Raw genomic sequence first — 17,921 nt, 5'->3', positions numbered from 1 at the left:
AGCAGGGTGGGGGGCTGGGCTGCAGGCAGGCAGGGATGGAGGGGGAGCCCCAGGGACCCTGCTGCAGGGTCAGCGGCCTGTCCCGGGTCTGGCCGGCTGCATCTGGGTCAGGAAAGGTGTGTTCCCCATCCCAGGCGGAGGGAGGGGGCCGCGCCCACCCACCTGCACACGCCCTCCCATCGGGCATCAGCGAGTAGCCGTGTCTGCAGCCACACCGGTAGCTGCCCTCGGTGTTAAGGCAGTGCACGTGGCACCCACCGTTCCCAGAGCGGCATTCGTCCACGTCTGCGGGAGGCAGAGCGAGGTAGGGGGCGTAGCGGGAGTGAGGTGGGGGTCGTGGCGGGGTGGGAGGCAGGGCGAGGTGGGGGTGTGGTGGGAGCGAGGTGGGTGAGCGTGGCAGGGCGGGAGGCAGGGCGAGGTGGGGGCGTGGCGGGAGTGAGGTGGGTGGGCGTGGCAGGGCGGGAGGCAGGGCGAGGTGGGGGCGTGGCGGGAGTGAGGTGGGGGCGTGGCGGGAGGCAGGGCGAGGTGGGAGCGAGGTGGGGGGCGTGGCGTGGCGGGAGGCAGGGCGAGGTGGGGCGTGGCGGGAGCGAGGTGGGGGCGTGGTGGGACGGGAGGCAGGGGGAGGTGGGAGCGAGATGGGGGGCCGGGGGCGGGTCAAGCAGGGGTCTGACTAGGGGGCGGGGCCAGCAGAGGCAGGGACTTGGAGAGATTGCTGTGGTAGTGGGGGCCTCGGCTGGGGCTGGGGGCGGGCGCGGTCTCACCCACGCAGCCCTGGCGGTCAGGTGTGCTCTGGAAGCCGGCGTGGCAGGAGCACTGAAAGGCACCGATGACGTTGACGCACTGGCCGTGGGGACACAGGCCGTCACTCAGGGAGCACTCATCAACGTCTGCAGGGGGAGCACATGGCTGGTGGGGACAGCAGGTAGGGGAGGGGCCCCAGGGAAGGCCCGGCCTGTGTTCAGCCGCCATCTGCAGGACCCCGAGGCACTCGGACACGTGTGCACTCCAATGCATTCATGCTCCTGGCATCCACGCGCCACCACAGGTGTGAGTCCACACCTCACCCTTGTACAAACACGCACCCACACCCAGATCCACGTGTCCACCCACATGCACACCCACAAGGCTCACCCAAAACACACTCTTGAATACACACTCACGCTCAACAGATAACACCCACACCCTGATCCATGCACCTACGTGCACACAGCTCACACACAAACACACCCTCACACCCACTCACATGCAAACACAATCACCCTCAATAGACACACCTTCACAGCTACATGCACACTCATAAGACTCACAAATACACCTCACACCTACTCATATGCAAACACACTCACCCTCGACAGACACACACCCCCACACCCACATGCACACATCCCCAGCCACAAACACACCCACCCGTGTGCAAACACACATCCACACCTAGACACACATTCTCTCACAAGCTCATGTAGATGCACAAACACCACATCCCCTCACATAAGAACACGCATCCTTGTGTAGACACTTACACACTCACAGACTCACACATAAACACCCATGCACACACTCCTGTACAGACACATTCCCAGATACACACCTGCATGCTCACACAGACACACAAATACACACTCCCCCTGCCTCACACCCACGCACAGTCATATCACACGGACGCACAATGACCTGCACCCATGCTACCTCATGCATGCGACCGCTCACATGCATAGAGACTGACACACGTGTGCACACATATACATAAGTATGTACTCAGGGAGATGCACAAACACACACTCCCATCAACTCCCTCATGCAACCCACACTCACCCTCACAAGCAGTGCCCTTGGACACCAGCGCATGTCCAGCAGGGCACTGGCACTCATAGCTCCCTTCCGTGTTGGTACAGGTGCCTCCCCGGCACAGCAGTGGGTCCCGGGCACACTCATCCATGTCTGGGCGTGTGGAGAGAGAGAGAGAGGAGGTGTGAGGACGCTGACCTGGCAGGGTGTGATGTGGCTTGTGGAAGCTTCTCCCTGTGCCCCTCTCCCCCAACCCTGTCACCCTGGCTGAAGCTGAAAGTGCCTGGAGTTTTGGGACTTGGGTGACCCATGGGAGTCAGACTGGGAGGGAAGCTGGAATTCTCAGAATTATCAGGGACACAGGCTGACACTCCTGGAGCTGAAGGAGGCCCTGAGAAGCACCCCCCCCCCCCGGAGGACACAGAGGGAAGTCAAGGCCCAGCCCCTCCAGGCATCAGCACATGGAGTGGGGGACCTCACCACCCACCCCCACCCTCCTCCCACTCCAGCCTCATGGGCCTCCTTCCACCCCTCAGGTGCTGTTCCCCCTCCCACCCGGCCCTCCACACAGCAGCTCCTTCTATCCTTCACGTCCACCCCGGGGCCTTTGCACGCACTGTTCTTTCTTCAAGCCACTCTTCAGTCCCTCTTCACCCCAATTACTCCCACTCTCTCAGCCCCACAGAATGGGATACATCCTAGGGGTCTATGCTCCCACTGCACCATATGGCCCTTTCAAGTGCTTATGACAGTGGCTATTTATTTTGCATTTGTCTGGGGATTTATTTTATTAAACATCCATCTCCCCATCAGGTCATGAGCTCCAAGAAAATGGCTCTGCTGCCGAGCTCTCTGTGGTTCCCCTGAGTAGATGCACATGAAATGTTCACTGAATGAAAAAGTGAATGAAAGGGGAAGAGGCTCCTCTGTCCCGGGCCCCCTCCTCTTCTCATGCTACGACCCCCTGGGAGACCTGTCCGAATCTTGGTTCCCAGGCTTCTCATCTGAATGACACACCCAATGTCCAGCAGCCTACAGGGATGACGCCCACACTTGCCGTGTCCCAGCTGGATCATGGCTTCTCCCCACTCCGGCCCCCTCCACCTACATCCATCACAGCAATGTCACCCCCATCCCTCGGCTCGGCCCCGAGACCCCCGAGCACCACCCTTCCCGGGGTGGCTGCCTACCCATGCAGTTCTTCATCATCATGAAGCCACTCTCGTAGCCATGGAAACACTCACACTCGAAGCTGCCCAGGGTGTTGACGCAGGTACCCTGGCCGCAGAGGTCAGGGGAGATGCGGCACTCGTCAATGTCTGTGGAGAGAGTGGGCACGGGCTGGGCCTCCACATCTGCAAACACCCAGGGGTGCATGGGAGCCCCAAGCCGCTGAACTGAGCCAGGTTAACAGAGGTGCCGTGACTGCACCCCAGACGAGGGTAGGGAATTTCCTTTCAGCCTGGAGGCTCCTGGAGGCCACCTCTGCCAGCCCCTCCTTTTATAGCTGGGATCCCAAAGGCTCAGAGAGGGTGTTGAGCTGTCCTCGGTCACAGAGCAGGCAGGTAGACAGGCAGGAAAAGGCCAGTTCTTGTCTTTTAGGTGCCTCTAGTTTATGGCCCCCATCCCTGTAGGCGCCCCCCACCGCAGGAGGCAGATGCGGGCACGTACCTGTGCAGTTCCTTTCCTGGGCGTCCAGGGCAAAGCCCCCAGCACAGGAGCAACGAAAGCTGCCCACGGTGTTGCGGCAGGTGCCGTGCGCACACAGCCCGGGGAAGGCTTTGCACTCGTTCACATCTGCAGCATGGGAGCACAAAACGTCACGCTGCCCCGATGTCTCTGGGTCCCCACCTCCTGAGCGTTCACCCCTCTGGCCACAGATGTTTGCTCTCTCCCAAACACACTTCCCATCTCCAGGCCTCTGCCCACGCTGTGTCCTCTCCCCATCCACCAGGCTCCCTGAGCCCAAACACACCTTTATAGAAGGGCTGGCCTGATAGGAAGTCCCGGCTGGCAAAGCCCAGCCCCCGGGGACAGAGGCTGGCAAACGCTGGGGACTCAGGCTCAGGGCACGCCTCGCACGCGGCCCCCCACGCGGCCCCCAAGGAGCAGCAGCAGACGTCCATCCGGTACTTGCCGGGCAAGGCAGCCCCACATTCATCCTCATCCCAATGCAGGAAACAAAGCTCCAGGCGCACATCTGCAAGGAGGGGCCATCACCAGTCCTGCCCCTGCCACACTGTGCCTGCCAGGACAGGCATTAGAGTCTCCTTCAGCAGCTTCTTGTGAAACTTCCTCCCCAACGGGAAGAGTGACTTCCTCATGCTGAGATTCGATATCATCCAATACTTCCTTTTGTTTTTTTTTTTTTGGCAGCGCTGCGTGGCAGGTGGGATCTTAGTTCCCTGACCAGGGATCGAACCTGGGGCCCCCAGCAGTGAGAGCACCGAGTCCTAACCACTGGACCACCAGGGAATTCCCAACAGTTTCATTTTAAAAATGATATAATCCAACAGTTACATTTGAATAATGGTATAATCCAAAAGTTACACTATAATAACAACTTGCACTGCTAGGTGCTTGCTATGTGATGGGCACTGTTCTAAGCTCATCAATCCATTGAATCCTCAAAATAACACCAAGAGGAAAATATTATCATCATGCCCATTTTACAGGCAAGAAAACTGAAGCAGAGAAGGATTAGGTAGCTGACCTGAGGCCAAACAGTTAGTAAGAGGTAGAGCGGGGTTCAAACCAGGCCATCTGGCTCCAGAGTGTGTGTGTTTAACCTGTAAAACTCCCTTAGAATAATTTGGGAGTGGATAAGCCTTCCTCAGCACCAGACATGAGGGTCTAAGAATGGGGCTGGTTAACTACGGCCTGGGCTGCCAGCCTCCTGTTTTTGTAAATAAAGTTTTATTGACACACAGCCACATCCATTTGTTTCTGTACTGTCTGTGGCTGTTCTTACACTACACAGCAGAGATGAGTAGCTGCAACAGACTGTGAGGTCCCAAAAGCTGAAAATATTTACTCTCTGGCCCTTTGCAGAAACAGTTGTCTGATCCCTGGTCTAAGACAACTTCTTACTCTTTACAAAAGGAACATACGTTTAAAGTGGGTCTCTTTGAGGACAAGACCCCGTTACAGAATCTTTAGGAAAAAATAAAGATAAGCAGAAGTGCCATGACACACAGGGATCTGTCTTAAGTTCCCGTGTACCCAGTGCCTTGGTCCAGGGCTGACCAGACGGAGCCATTTCACCTGGCCGTGAATTCAGCAATGGCTTTTTTCTCTTTACTCAGTTACTTTCTTTCCTTGCTCACCTTTTGGAATCAGCAAGAAGACCCGGTGCACACCTGAAGCTCAGTTTAGAAGGAAATCAAAGTTGAGAAGGGTCATCAGGGCCCATCTGCCTTATGTTGACCAGGCTCCAAGGTGACCCCGAGGAGGCTACCAATGGATTGATGGGACTACAGGAGGAAAAGCTGATAGAACTCGGAGTGCTACCTGCTGGCCGGCACATGCTTTTGGCCAAGAAATGTCCTGTTCAAGATGCTGATAGGGACAAAGCAAGAAGCCCTCATCGAGGGGGAAAATATCTCAGAGCCTTTGAGACTGAGGGTAAGCCATTCAGAGTGAGGGTTTGAGCCCTGGATGCTGAGGAAGGTTCACCAGCATCACTTAGCACTCATGCTAGAGGTGCCTCCTGCTCAAATCCCCCCGTGTAAACCTTACTCGGTAACAAGAAAGAATAAACAAAGGTTGCAAGTATTATTCCACGAGATTTTGCCATCTGCAATGACCTTCCGTAGAAGGGCAGTCAAGAAGATGCATCCGCCAAAACAAATGTCTTTGGAGACACGTGGGCAGGAGGTGGGCAGTGAGCAGAGGGTCCTGGAGGACCCCCGAGATCCCGCTTGTCCCTAGGAGGGGTCTCCAGCCGCTGGGAGTGGAGGCAATGAAGGGCAGGGGGCCCTGCATGGGGACCCAGCCCGCACTCACCCACGCACAGCCGGCCCGTGGCATCCAGCGTCAGGCCCTCAAGACACTCGCAGTGGAAGGAGCCAGCGGTGTTGAGGCAGCGCCCATTGGGACAGACCCCCGGGAAGACCTCACACTCGTTCACATCTGGGCAGCGGCAGGCAAGTAGGAGAGGCAAGGGCTGGAGGCTCCCAGGAGCTGTTCCCCTGGGGCCTCAGGACACCACGTGGTCCTTGGGGAGGGGGAAGGGGCAGTGCCAGCCTCAGGGGCTGGCGGATCGTGGGGAAGACCCAGGTACCAAGGAGGGAGAATGTCTCGATCTCAAATGGCTTCAGGGAGGGGCCCCAGGCAGCCCCCATGACACTCGCCCACGTGTGGCTTGGAGGGCGAACCGCAGAGGGTGGGGATGGGGGTTACCTTCGCAGCTGAGCCCCTTCACGCGGGCGAAGCCACGGGCACAGGCGGGGTCTGTGGTTGGGGAGAGGAGTCACTCTCTCCACTCAAACACAGGGGATCTGTCCCACCCAAGTTGTCCCGATGGCGTGGGAGCCCCAGAGCCCCCCCCCAGGGCATTACCCATGTCACAGCGTTCGCAGGGGCTCCCCCAGGCCGCCCCGAGCGCGGCGCAGCACTCGGACCGCAGGGTGGCTCCGTGCAGGTTCGCCTCGCAGCGGCCATCCTGGACCTTCAGCCAGCAGGTGCCTTTGGTGCTGTCTGCGGGGAGGGGCTTGCTGTCTCACCCGGCGGGCCCACACCTGCACGCCGACCCGCAGAGACCCAGCCTACTCAGGGGCGTCGGGGTCCCCGCTGCTCCGTGGGGCCTCTCACCTAAGCACACGGTGCCGGAGGGTCCCAGGCGGCTGCCGGGGGCGCACTCGCAGGCGTAGGAGCCGGCCAGGTTGCGGCACACGCCGTTCACACACGGATTGGACAGGCACTCGTCGATGTCTGCAGGGACAGCCCCCCCCCCAGCCGCCCCACCCCCCAGCGAGTCCTGAGCTGCAGGAGGGGGAACCCCACCTGACCAGGGGCCCCTCTTCCCCACGGCTGCCAAAGTCCAGAGGCAGGGGGCGCAAGCGGTCAGAATACAAGGGAACGGACTGCGCAGGCTCAGACGCACGTGAGTTTGCGCTGAATCGTCTTGTGCACCTGCACAAGCACACTGACGTGCAGGGTCCTGGGAGCGCACACACGTAAAAGTGCAGAGGGATAGGCACGGTGGGGAACCGTGGCCCTCAAAGGGTCGGTCATGGCACACGACAGGTGAGAGGCAGGAGGAAAACCCAGAGGGGATGGAGGCCTGGGTGTGGCCAGGGTGGGGGAGGGGTGTCAGCTGGAAAGAAGACAAAGGACCAGGGGAGGGGTGGGGCCAGACGGAAAACTTGTTCGTGACTGTGTGTGTGTGTGTGTGTGTGTGTGTGTGTGTGCGCGCGCGCGCGCAGGTGTCTGTGAGTGCCAAGGGATCTATGCGATGGGCAAGGTCATCACAACAAAGTGTGTGTGGGCAATGGCGAGCATGCACACTTGAACATGTGTATGTGTCAGTGAGTGCACGTGTGTGAGAGGGAGGATGGGCACGTATTCTTGTGTATAAGCGTGAGTGTGTGAGCATGTGAGTGCACAACTGTGCAGGTATGTGAGGGTGTGTGTGACTGCACACATAAGTGTGTGTGGCTGTGAGCCTAAGTGTGTGAAAGGGTGAGTGAAAGAATGTGGGCACACACATGTCTTTGAGAGTGTGCACGTGAGGGTGTGTGACTGGGAATGTCTGTGAGTGTGAATATAGGTATGTGAGTGTGTTTTGTGTGAGTACCGGTGTATGTAACTGAGTGATCATATGCACACATGTGTGAATGTCAGAGGGTCTGAGTGCATAAGGGTCTGCCTTTGAGGGTGTAACTGTGGCTGTGAGCATGCGTGTAAAGTGTGAGAATAAGTGTGTGAATGTGGGTATTGTGTACCTACGAGTGTGTGTAACTGTGAGACTGAGTGTGAATACATGTATGCCTTTGAGCGTGTCTGTGTGTGTGAATGCAGGGATACATGTGTCTTTGAGCATGTGTGTACCCACAGCATGCAGCGTGCATAAGTATCTGCATGTATGTGTGCGTGGCTGTGTGCCCCGGGACCCTGTACCTTCGCAGGTCTCCGTGTCTTGCCGGAAGCTGAAGCCCTGGGGGCAGGAGCAGCTGTAGCTGCCAGGGCTGTTCCGGCACCGCCCGTTGTCACACAGGAGGCTGTTGAGTGCACACTCATCCACATCTGCAGGGTGAGGGGGGGAGAGCGGGGTGAGGGGTATGCAGTGGGGGCGGCCCACCCCCCTGCCCTTCCACTTGCCGGGCACACTCACCCATGCACTCCTTGCCGGCTGCGCCTGCCTCGTAGCCCAGGTTGCAGATGCAGCGGTAGCTGCCCCGCAGGTTCTCACACATACCGTTGGCACAGACATCAGGGTCGAGGGCACACTCGTTGATGTCTGCACCAGGAGGAGGGCGTCAGCAGCTGCCCTGGCTCCCTGGAGGCTCCAGAAGCCATGTCCCCCAGGGCCAGAGCTCCAGCCTAGACCCTGCCTCCTTCCCCTTGAAACCAGGGTTTCTCAGCACTGTGGATATTTGGGGCCAGATCATCCTTTGCTGTGATGGGGGGCGTCCTGTGCATTGTAGGATGTTGAGCAGCATTCCCAGCCTTACCCAGGAGATGCCAGTAGCACCCTCCCCAATATTTGTCCAGACATTGCCAAATGGCCCCTCGGGAGGGGAGGCAAAACTGTCCCCAGTTTGGAACTCATGGAACAGATGTTTATGTGGCAGCAACATAATTAAAAAAAAAAAAGTGCAATCATAATCACTACCATTATAGGATGTTTACTATTTTGTGCCAAGCATATTAACTCATTTGATCCTCACAACATCCCTGAAATGGGTCTTACCGTTATCTCCACTGTACAGACAAGGAGGCACAGAGATGGTAGGTAACTTGCCTGAGGTTATTCAATCAATAAATAGTAGGGTCAGGATTTGAACCCACGCATCTGGCTGCAGAATCTGTCCCTTTAACTGACAGGGGGGTGGGGGAGGGGTGGACATCTGTCCTGCCCTGATGGCCTAGCAGTGGATGGGAAAACTGACTCTTCTAAGTCCTTTTATTTCTTGCTCAGGCAGAAAGGCTGTTTCAGGAAGGGATGGTGTCATAGGTTGGAGTCCTAACCCCCAGGATCTCAGCATGTGACTCTGTTTGGAGACAAGGACTTTACAGAGGTGATCCAGTTAAAACGAGGTCATTAGGGTGGACCAGCAATCCATTCCAATATGACTGTATCCTTATAAAAGGGGGAAATTTGAGCACAGACGCACAAGGGGAACCCCATGTCAATAGGAAGGCAGAGGGGGAATTCCCTGGTGGTCCAGTGGTTAGGCCTCTGCATTTTCACTGCCAAGGGCACGGGTTCAATCCCTGGTCGGGGAACTAAGATCCTGCAAGCTGCACGGCGTGAAAAAACAAGATGAAGGCAGAGGGCCTGGGGATGAATTAGGAGTTTGGGAATAACATATACACAATACTCTATATAAAACAGTTAACCAACAAGGATCTACGGTATAGCACAGGGAACTCAATATTTTTAATAACCTATAAGGGAAAAGAATCTGAAAAAGAATAGATATGTATGTATAACTGAATCACTTTGCTGTACACCTGAAACTAACACAACATTGTAAACTTAAAAAAAAAAAAAAAAGATGAAGGCAGAGATCAGGGTGATGCTTCTACCAGCTGAAGATTTAACAGTGAAGTGCCAGAAGCTGTGGGAGAGGCATGGGACAGACTCTCCCTCACAGCCTCGGAAAGAGCCATCCCTGCTCACACCCTGATCTCGGACTTTTAGCCTCTCCAGAGCTGTGGGAGAATAAACGTCTGTTGTTGAAGTCTCCCAGCCTACGGTACTTTGTTACTGCAGCCCCAGCGACCTGACAGTGCCCAACCACGACCCCACCCATCTGTCCCAGCGCTGCCCCGCTCACCTCTGCCATCCGTGGTGATACCAAGACCGCTGCTGCACAGGGCCTGGAACTCGGCTGGGGTGGCGGGAGCAGAGCGAGAGGGGTCACTGGCCATTGCCGAACCCAAACCACGCCCAAGACGTGGCCCCTTGGAGCTGAGCGAGGGTCTGAGACTAAGATGCCCCCCCAATGGGAAGAGCAACTTCCTTCCGTGTCTTCTTGGGGAGAGAAATCCCCCCCCCACCCCATAGGAACCAAGCCCCCCACCACTGTCCCCTCCTGCCCCCTGGGTGATAAACTAGAAGCAAGAACTAAAGGAAAGCGGGTGGAGGTGGGGCAGCCGACCCTCACCGGAGTTCTTGGCAGGACACAGCTGGCAGGGCTCCCCAAACCCGTGGTCGGGGCTCGCACAGCAGCACTCGGATTTGGTGACGGCACCGGGGAAGGGGCGGGCACAGGAGCCCTTGTCGAGCGTCCCGTAGCACGTGCTACGCACGTGGGTGTCCACGCACACGCGGCCATCCGCGCCCACCGCGAGTCCCCCCAGGCAGTGGCAGCGGAAGGAGCCCTCGGTGTTGGTACAGCGGCCATTCATACAGATGCCCGGTGTCTGGCACTCGTCGATGTCTGCGGGGGGCCGTGGGCGACTGCGACAGGTCCCAGTCCCCCGCCACCCGCCCTTGCCGCCTCCCCTCACCTCTTCCTCCCCATCCCCATCACTCCCCTGTGGTCCAGCCTCCAGCCTCACCCACGCAGTGCCGGCCACCGGGCGCCAGCAGGAAGCCGGGTTTGCAGAGGCACGTGAAGCTGCCGTCCTCGTTCAGGCACACTCCGTTGGCACACATGGTGGTGGTGGCACACTCGTTGTGGTCTGGGGACACCGGGAGAGGCTGGTTCCCAGCAGGGTCCCAGCAGTCACCCCTCTTTGGGCCAGCCCTGCCAGGTAGACCAGCCCCGCCCTCTCACTTTTCCAGGGACCCTTCCCAGGGCAGTTCGAGCCTGACAGGACAAAATGTGACTGTCGGGGACTATGTCGACTTGGATATAGTGAACTGCTGGAGTGTGAACTCCCCTGGGGCAAGACTGGGGCCACTAGCTCGAGTCTGCATCTTCCATCCTGGCACACCGTAGATGCTCCATAAATAGTTGTTCAAAGTCGAATAAGTGAGGTGTGGTGGTTACACAACATTGCACTAAACGCCACCAATTGTTCCTTTAAAAATGGTTAAAATGGTAACTATGTTATGTATATTTCACCACAATAAAAAATGCAAAAAAAAATGGAAAAAATGAGGTAGTGTTTGCATGACTTTATGTAATGTACTAAATGCCACCAAACTGTTCCCTTAAAAAAGGGTAAGAATGGAGCTGATATACACTACTGTACATAAAATAGATAAACAACGAGGTCCTACTGTATAGCCCAGGGAACTATATATTCAATATCTTGTAATAAACTATAATGGAAAAAAAAAAAAGGATTAAATGGTAAATTGTACACTATGTATATTGTGCCACGATTTTTAAAAATGCAAAAAAGAATTGCATAAATGAGATGGTCATTGCACGACCTTGGAAATATCCTAAGTGCCACCAAATTGTTCACTTAAAAATGCTACGTTTACTTTCCTGCAGAAAAAAAATTGAGTAAATGTGGGTGCACAACATTGGAAACTACTAAATAAACGCCACAGAATTTTTCACTTTTAAATGATTAAATTTATCTTGTGTGAATCTCACTTGAATTTAAAAAGAAAAGGGCAAAAACCGTCAGCTGAGAAGAAAACAGTCTAATTTAAAGGAAGGCGGTGGGTGCAGAAATGATTTGCTTACCAAAGTATCAGTTTTGAACAATAAAGGACTGTACCAAAAGGAAGGAAGGAAAGAAGGGAGGGAGGGAGGGAAGGAAAGAAAAGAATAAATGAATATAAGGTCCACACCAAAACTCGTACATGAACATTCATAGCAGCATTAGCCACAACAGCAAAAAGTGGGAACAACCCAAATAGCCATTAACTGATGACGGTATAAACAAAATGTGGTCTACTCATATAATGGAATGTCATTTGACAATAAAGAGGAATGACGTTCTGACACCTGCTACAACACGGATGGACTTTGAAAACATGATACTCAGTGAAAAAAGCCAGTCACAAAAGGCCATGAGTATGTGATTCTATTTACACGAAATGCCCCGAACAGGCAAATCCATGGAGACCGAAAGTCAATTAGCCTAGTGCCGAGGGCTGGGGGGGAAGAGAGAGGATTCTGGAATGACTGCTAATGGACAGGAAGTGATAAAGAGGTTCTAAACTTAGATTGTGGTGATGCTTGTACTACAAGCCATTGAAGTGTACACTTTAAATGGCCACTTTTATGGTATGGAATGATGTATCAATAAAGATGCTAAAAAGGTTTTTAAAAAATGAAAGAATGCACAGAGAACTATACTCAGTACTTTGTAATAACCCATAAAGGAAAAGAATCCAAAAAAGAATAGATACATGTATATGTATAACTGAATCACTTTGCTGTACACCTGAAACTAACACAACATTGTAAATCAACTACACTTCAACTACAAAAAATAAATTAAAAAAATAAAATTTATATGTACCAAGAAAAACACTGATTAAGGATTTCAACTCTTACTGGTTACAGACTATGCAGAGATCTGAAGGAAATATTAAAGACTTGACGGTAGGGCTTCCCTGGTGGTGCAGTGGTTAAGAATCCGCCTATCAATGCAGGCGACACGGGTTTGAGCCCTGGTCCAGGAAGTTCCCACATGCCTCAGAGCAACTAAGCCCAGTGCACCACAACTACTGAGCCTGCGCTCTAGAGCCCACAAGCCACAACTACTGAGCCCACGCGCCACAGCTACTGAAACCTGTGCGCCTAGAGCCTGTGCTCCACAACAAGAGAAGCCACCACAATGAGAAGCCCGTGTGCAGCAACGAAGACCCAATGCAGCCAAAAATTTGAAAAAAAAAAAAAGAAAGACATGATGGTAAAATTATAAAACAATGAATTAATCAAAATTACTCTCAGTAGGTGATATCTAACTAATAAAAAACAATGCAAATAAAAATAATAATGATTTATGCACAGACATAAATTACTATACCTAAAGTTAATGCTAAGAAAATACCTAATTTAATAGTCAACTTTCTAAATGTATCTAAAAATCAATAGAAAGTAAATGCTCTGCAAAAAAAAAAAAAAGAATGAAAGGAAGAAAATCCTTCCTGATGAGGGAAGACTGCAAGGCAGGTCTCCTCAGAGAGCATGACAGAAAAGAATAAAGGGAGTCCCCAGTGGCCCCTACAAGCTGTGGGGAGCTTGGGTGGCACCCCCATACCCCGCAGGGAGCCTGTGATCGGGGCGCTCTCCACGGTCCTGACCCACCTCTCTCAGAGGCCAGACTCTCTCGAGGACAGGTGAGGGCCCATGAGTCAGGGGCAGGGGCAGGGGCAGCTGATGGCATGGTCTTACCCCAAAGGCCCCTTCCTGGGATTCAGGGAATGAATTCAGGAAGGAGAGAATGAAGGAGTGAGTAGGGGGCGGACAGACCACAGGAGGATCTCAGATGGGCTGGTTGGGCTCAGAAAGGGGAGCAGAGGACCCACCGTGAGGGGGGAGGTGGGGGATGCAGCAGGAGCGGCAAGATGCAAAAGGCAGCTACTGGGGCCCAGAAGCCGCTTCCCCACCCGCTCACCCTCAACTCACCCACACAGTTCTTGCCATCGGGGCCGAGCTCGAAGCCTGCATTGCAGACACACTGGAAGCTGCCTGCTGTGTTGACGCAGCGGCCGTGGTGGCAGAGGCCACTGCTGGCGATGCACTCGTCCATGTCTGGTGGGGAGGCAGGCGGGCAGTCAGCAGGCGTCCTCCTAGCCCCCAGGCTCTAATTCAGATGCAGGTTCCATCAGCCAGGCTCCCGGTCACCCCCCACTCTCCGATGGACGGCCATACCCACGCACTCCTGCTTGGTGAGCGTCGCCTGAAAGCCCTCCCAGCACTGGCAGTGGTAGGAGCCGGGGGTGTTGACGCAGTCTCCGTGGTGGCAGAGGCTGCTGGCACATTCGTCCACGTCTGCAGGCAGAGGACCCTGAGCCCCAGCCCGCCAGGGCGCTCCCCCTGCCCCCAGCCCACCCCTGCCCCAGCCGCTGCTCACCGATGCACTCCCCCCGAACGTCCTGGGTGTAGCCCACGTTACACTCGCAGCGGTAGCTGGAAGACGTGGGCAGGCAGCGGCCATTGAGACACAGGTTGGTGAAGTGTCGGCAGATGTCAATGGTCTGGTTCAGCGTGGCTGTGCCTGTGAGTAGGGCCGACGTGGGGCACCCGAGCATGTGCTGGCCCCCTGGGTCTGGACCTCACCTCCAGGTTCAGACACCCACTCAAGAAGCTGGAACCCTACCCCTATGGCCAAGCTCTCCCACTTCAGCCCAGAGTCCTGCCCTAGATTCACACCTCCACCCTGGCTGAGACCCCCAGCCCCCCACCCCAGCCCTAGACCCTCACCCAAAACCCAAACCCTGACCTGGAGGCCTGGATCCCCAATCTACCACCAGCCCCAGACCACTGTCAGTACTTTCATCCCTACTGCCCAGGCCAGGACCCACACTCCAAAGCCCTGACTCTCTGTCTCTGAGGTCTGGACCCCCTTCCCCCAAGGGAGGAGCCTTGGATCCCAAGTCCTCACCAATGTTGGCATCACCAAGGCCCAAGCTGGGAACCCCACGCCCACTGGAGCCGTGGGGCCTGTGCTGGGCTGGCCCCAGGCCAGGACCCACACTGCCACTGGATCCGAAGCCAGGGAGGCCGGGGAAGGGGCCTGGGTAGGAGGGCAGCAGTGGGAGCCCCAGGGCACACAGTCGCTGGAACTCATCTGCAAGGAAGCGGGGTTGGAAGACAAGCCTTCGGTTGTGCCCCGGGATCCCAACCCGCAGGCCAAGCTCTGGGGGCAGAGGAAGGTGGGAGGTGGCCCCAGGCCACTCACCAGAGCCCCGCGGAGGACACAGCTCAGGGGCCGGGCCAACTGCCCAGCACCTGCCCGTATCACAGCAGCACTGCCTATGGGTATAGTGGCCAGCGAGGTCTCCGGCACAGCGGCCCACGATCAGCGCCGAGAAGCAGGTGCCAGCACGGTGGTCTGCAAGGGGGTGGGGGGTCGGGAGGATCCGTTACAGACTTCAAATCCCAGCTCTACCAGCACCATCTGCAGGACAGACCTCCTTGCCTCTCTGTGCCTCAGTTTCTCCATCCATGGATAGGAGATGCCCAGAGCACCCACCTCACCTCGGTAGAGTGTTGCAGAGTGCACCGTATCTGGCACGTGGCTGATCCTCACTGAGGATCTTATTACCAAGATTTCCAAATTACCCCAGGGAGGGAGACTTGGGCTCATGCTGAGCAAAAGTGTCCCAACATCTAAAGCTGGCATTGTTAGGAAGCTCCCTGTCACTGTGGGTATTCAACCACACTGAGGAAGACCCCTGGTTCAGGGGGTTGCCCCGATGAGAAGTCATGCTGGGTGCTCAAGCAGAGATGCTGGGATCTGTATCTGTGTGTCCCCGCCTACCAGCCCTGGGCATTCTGGGGAAACCTAAGAGGCTGTGAATTTGAGGAGGGGCTGGGGGAGCAGACTGGTGGACTGATGGCTGCAACTCTTGGGGAGACTGAGGCAGAGACTCCCCAGGTACGAGAACCACAGACGCTTCCACTGTGCCCGCGAGCCTGATAGCGTTACACGGTGATCATATTTCTCAAGCTCCGACTCCAGAAGAGCATATTTTTAGGTTTGAAAACCCACAAATGTTGGCCAGTGGCCCACAGCGGAAAAACCCCTCCCACCAGCCGGGAGGGCCCTTGCAGCTGTCCCTGAGCTGCCCGAGGCGGAGAAAACAGCAAGCGTTTCCACCTCCCCAGCCATACCCCATGCACCTGGTGGGGGGGGGGTCCCCAGGTGCATGTGTGGGAGTCGAGGCTCTGCACTCCCAGCACCACCCCTGGCCCACGAACAGGACTGGGCCTGCCCAGGAGAGAAGAGGTCAACAGACTTGTTCAAGGTCACACAGCTGCTGGAGAGCGAGGCGGGATGGAAACCCAAATCCCTGAACCCCAGGGGACCTGACCAAGCAGCTGCTTCTCAAGTAGGGAAGATGAGACAAAATGTAAGAATTTTGACGAAAATGATGCTGCCTTTGCTTATTAAGCGCCTACTGTGATCAGGACCTGCTAAGCAGTCACAACCCCAACTTCCCTGCTCCCCTGTCTTTGTGAATGTGTATTAAGTGCCCTCTACATCCAGCCCTGGGCAAATCTCTTCATAAATTGTTATTTAATCCTCCCCATGTGGTTTAGTACTGCTATTATCTCCATTTCACAGATGAGGCAGCTGAGGCCCAGAGAAGTTAAGTCACTCACCCAAGGTCACAGAGTATGCAAGCAGCTTAAGTAGCAGTTGGAACCCAGGACTGAATTCCAAGCCCATGTTCAGAGGACACCTGACTTTGGTTCAAATCTAGGCTCTGCTACTTAGTAGTTGGGAAATGCCCCACAGTCCAGGGGACGTGCCCAGAGGTAGCCTCCATGCCAGCCAAGATGGCCCCCAGAGGTGGAGGAATAAATAGGTCTGGCGCTGGCCATGGCACACTGGCAGAACTCCAGACACAATATTCCCTGTCCTGGCTGGTAGAGACCCAGCCTGAGAGGTCCGAGTGGTGCTGGAGACCTGCCAAGCCCACCCCACCTCCCCAAACCAAGACGCTGCCCATGCCCCACCACAAGTGTTCCTGGCCGGCCCTGTTGGCCACTGGCAACCTCTGAAGTCTAATGACCAGCTCATCAAGACAGCAGGACAGGGAGTGAGAGCCCAAGGATCCCCCCCACCAGCCAGGAGGGTGAGCCCAGGGGAAGGCACAGCCCAGACGACCCCACCCTGGCTGGGGGTAGGGAGCGGGGTGGTCTGGGGAGTTGGGGTGTGGGTAGCTCTCTCTTCCGGACTTGCGGATTTGGCTTAAGCAAACCTCCCCTCTCTGGGCCTCAGTTTACCTCAAACACAGTGTGGGGGAAGATGGGGTACTTTTAAAAAGTCTTCGGGAGCGGAAAGACGGATACAGAGACAGGGCCAGAAAGGCTAATGGGCAGAAGAGCGTAAAGACGGAGGCCAGATAACCAGATGGGCATCGAGATGGGGGCTAGAGGGGCAGAGGGGCATAGAGGTGGGGGCTAGAGGGGCATCGAGATGGGGGCTAGAGGGGCAGAGGGGCATAGAGGTGGGGGCTAGAGGGGCATCGAGATGGGGGCTAGAGGGGCAGAGGGGCATAAAGGCGGGAGCCAGAAAGGGAAGAAAGGCAACCAGTGAGCCAGAAGGGCATAGAGTCCGAGGGGCAGAGGGGCACAGGAGGCCCGTGAAGCCAAGACACCGAGACAGGGGACCAGAGAGCTAAAGGGCATAGAGATGGGGGCTAGAGGGCCTCTCAGACTGGGGTCCAGAGAGCACAAAGGCCAATGGGTAGGGAACCAGAATTAACGAGGGGATGGAAACCGGGGTCCAAAAAAGACAGAAGGACATAGAAATCGAAGAGCTAGAGGAGCCCGAGGGCCAGAGGGTTGCAGAGATAGATGAGCAGAGGGTCTGTCTCCTACCTGCCCTCTGCCCCTCCAGCCCCCCTGGGCCCTGGCTCACCGAGGCAACGGGTACCGTCCAGGCTGCTGGCATAACCACGGGGACAGGTGCACACGTAGCTCCCGACCGTGTTGGTGCAGTCGCCCCCGGAGCAGAGGCCTGGCACGCTGAGACACTCGTCCACGTCTATGTAGATAGATGTCCGGTTAGGGTCCAGCCCCCCACCAGCCTTACCCCACCTTCACCTCCTCCTCCTTGCAGGGGAGCCTGAGCCGCCCAGAGCGGAGAGGAGGTCCCAGCTTGAACCTCTCCCCGTCGCCCACCTTCACACTTGGCGCTCTTCTCACTGAGCTGGTGTCCAGCTGGGCAGCGGCACTCAAAGGAACCCACAGAGTTGACACAGCTGCCCCCCTGGCACAGGCCTGGGATAGCCTGGCACTCATCCACGTCTGCAAGGTAATGAGAGGCACGTCAGAGGGAGAAACCAAGGCTGCTGAGGGCTCCCACTCAGCCCTGGC

General features: G+C 55.9%; 1 protein-coding gene across 1 annotated transcript in view; it reads right to left on the bottom strand.

Moving 5' to 3' along the window:
• Positions 1 to 17,921, bottom strand: part of FBN3 (fibrillin 3) — a 64,795-nt gene that overhangs the window by 37,937 nt on the left and 8,937 nt on the right. The window contains exons 10-31 of the mRNA XM_057540464.1: positions 17,727 to 17,852; positions 17,464 to 17,589; positions 14,773 to 14,925; positions 14,476 to 14,661; positions 13,945 to 14,139; positions 13,743 to 13,862; positions 13,497 to 13,622; positions 10,516 to 10,638; positions 10,119 to 10,394; positions 9,789 to 9,842; positions 8,120 to 8,245; positions 7,906 to 8,031; positions 6,598 to 6,717; positions 6,346 to 6,483; positions 6,187 to 6,237; positions 5,791 to 5,916; positions 3,761 to 3,985; positions 3,457 to 3,582; positions 2,976 to 3,104; positions 1,813 to 1,938; positions 762 to 887; positions 163 to 285 (exon numbers count right to left, since the gene is read on the bottom strand). Of these exons, the coding sequence (XP_057396447.1) occupies positions 163 to 285; positions 762 to 887; positions 1,813 to 1,938; positions 2,976 to 3,104; positions 3,457 to 3,582; positions 3,761 to 3,985; positions 5,791 to 5,916; positions 6,187 to 6,237; positions 6,346 to 6,483; positions 6,598 to 6,717; positions 7,906 to 8,031; positions 8,120 to 8,245; positions 9,789 to 9,842; positions 10,119 to 10,394; positions 10,516 to 10,638; positions 13,497 to 13,622; positions 13,743 to 13,862; positions 13,945 to 14,139; positions 14,476 to 14,661; positions 14,773 to 14,925; positions 17,464 to 17,589; positions 17,727 to 17,852 (3,027 nt within the window). The remainder of the gene's footprint in view (positions 1 to 162; positions 286 to 761; positions 888 to 1,812; positions 1,939 to 2,975; positions 3,105 to 3,456; positions 3,583 to 3,760; positions 3,986 to 5,790; positions 5,917 to 6,186; positions 6,238 to 6,345; positions 6,484 to 6,597; positions 6,718 to 7,905; positions 8,032 to 8,119; positions 8,246 to 9,788; positions 9,843 to 10,118; positions 10,395 to 10,515; positions 10,639 to 13,496; positions 13,623 to 13,742; positions 13,863 to 13,944; positions 14,140 to 14,475; positions 14,662 to 14,772; positions 14,926 to 17,463; positions 17,590 to 17,726; positions 17,853 to 17,921) is intronic.

Source organism: Balaenoptera acutorostrata, chromosome 2, assembly GCF_949987535.1.
Source record: "Balaenoptera acutorostrata chromosome 2, mBalAcu1.1, whole genome shotgun sequence".
In the NCBI taxonomy this organism is placed as follows: domain Eukaryota; kingdom Metazoa; phylum Chordata; class Mammalia; order Artiodactyla; family Balaenopteridae; genus Balaenoptera; species Balaenoptera acutorostrata.
Note: the sequence above shows the minus strand (reverse complement) of the source record. Positions and strands in the feature narration are given on the sequence as shown.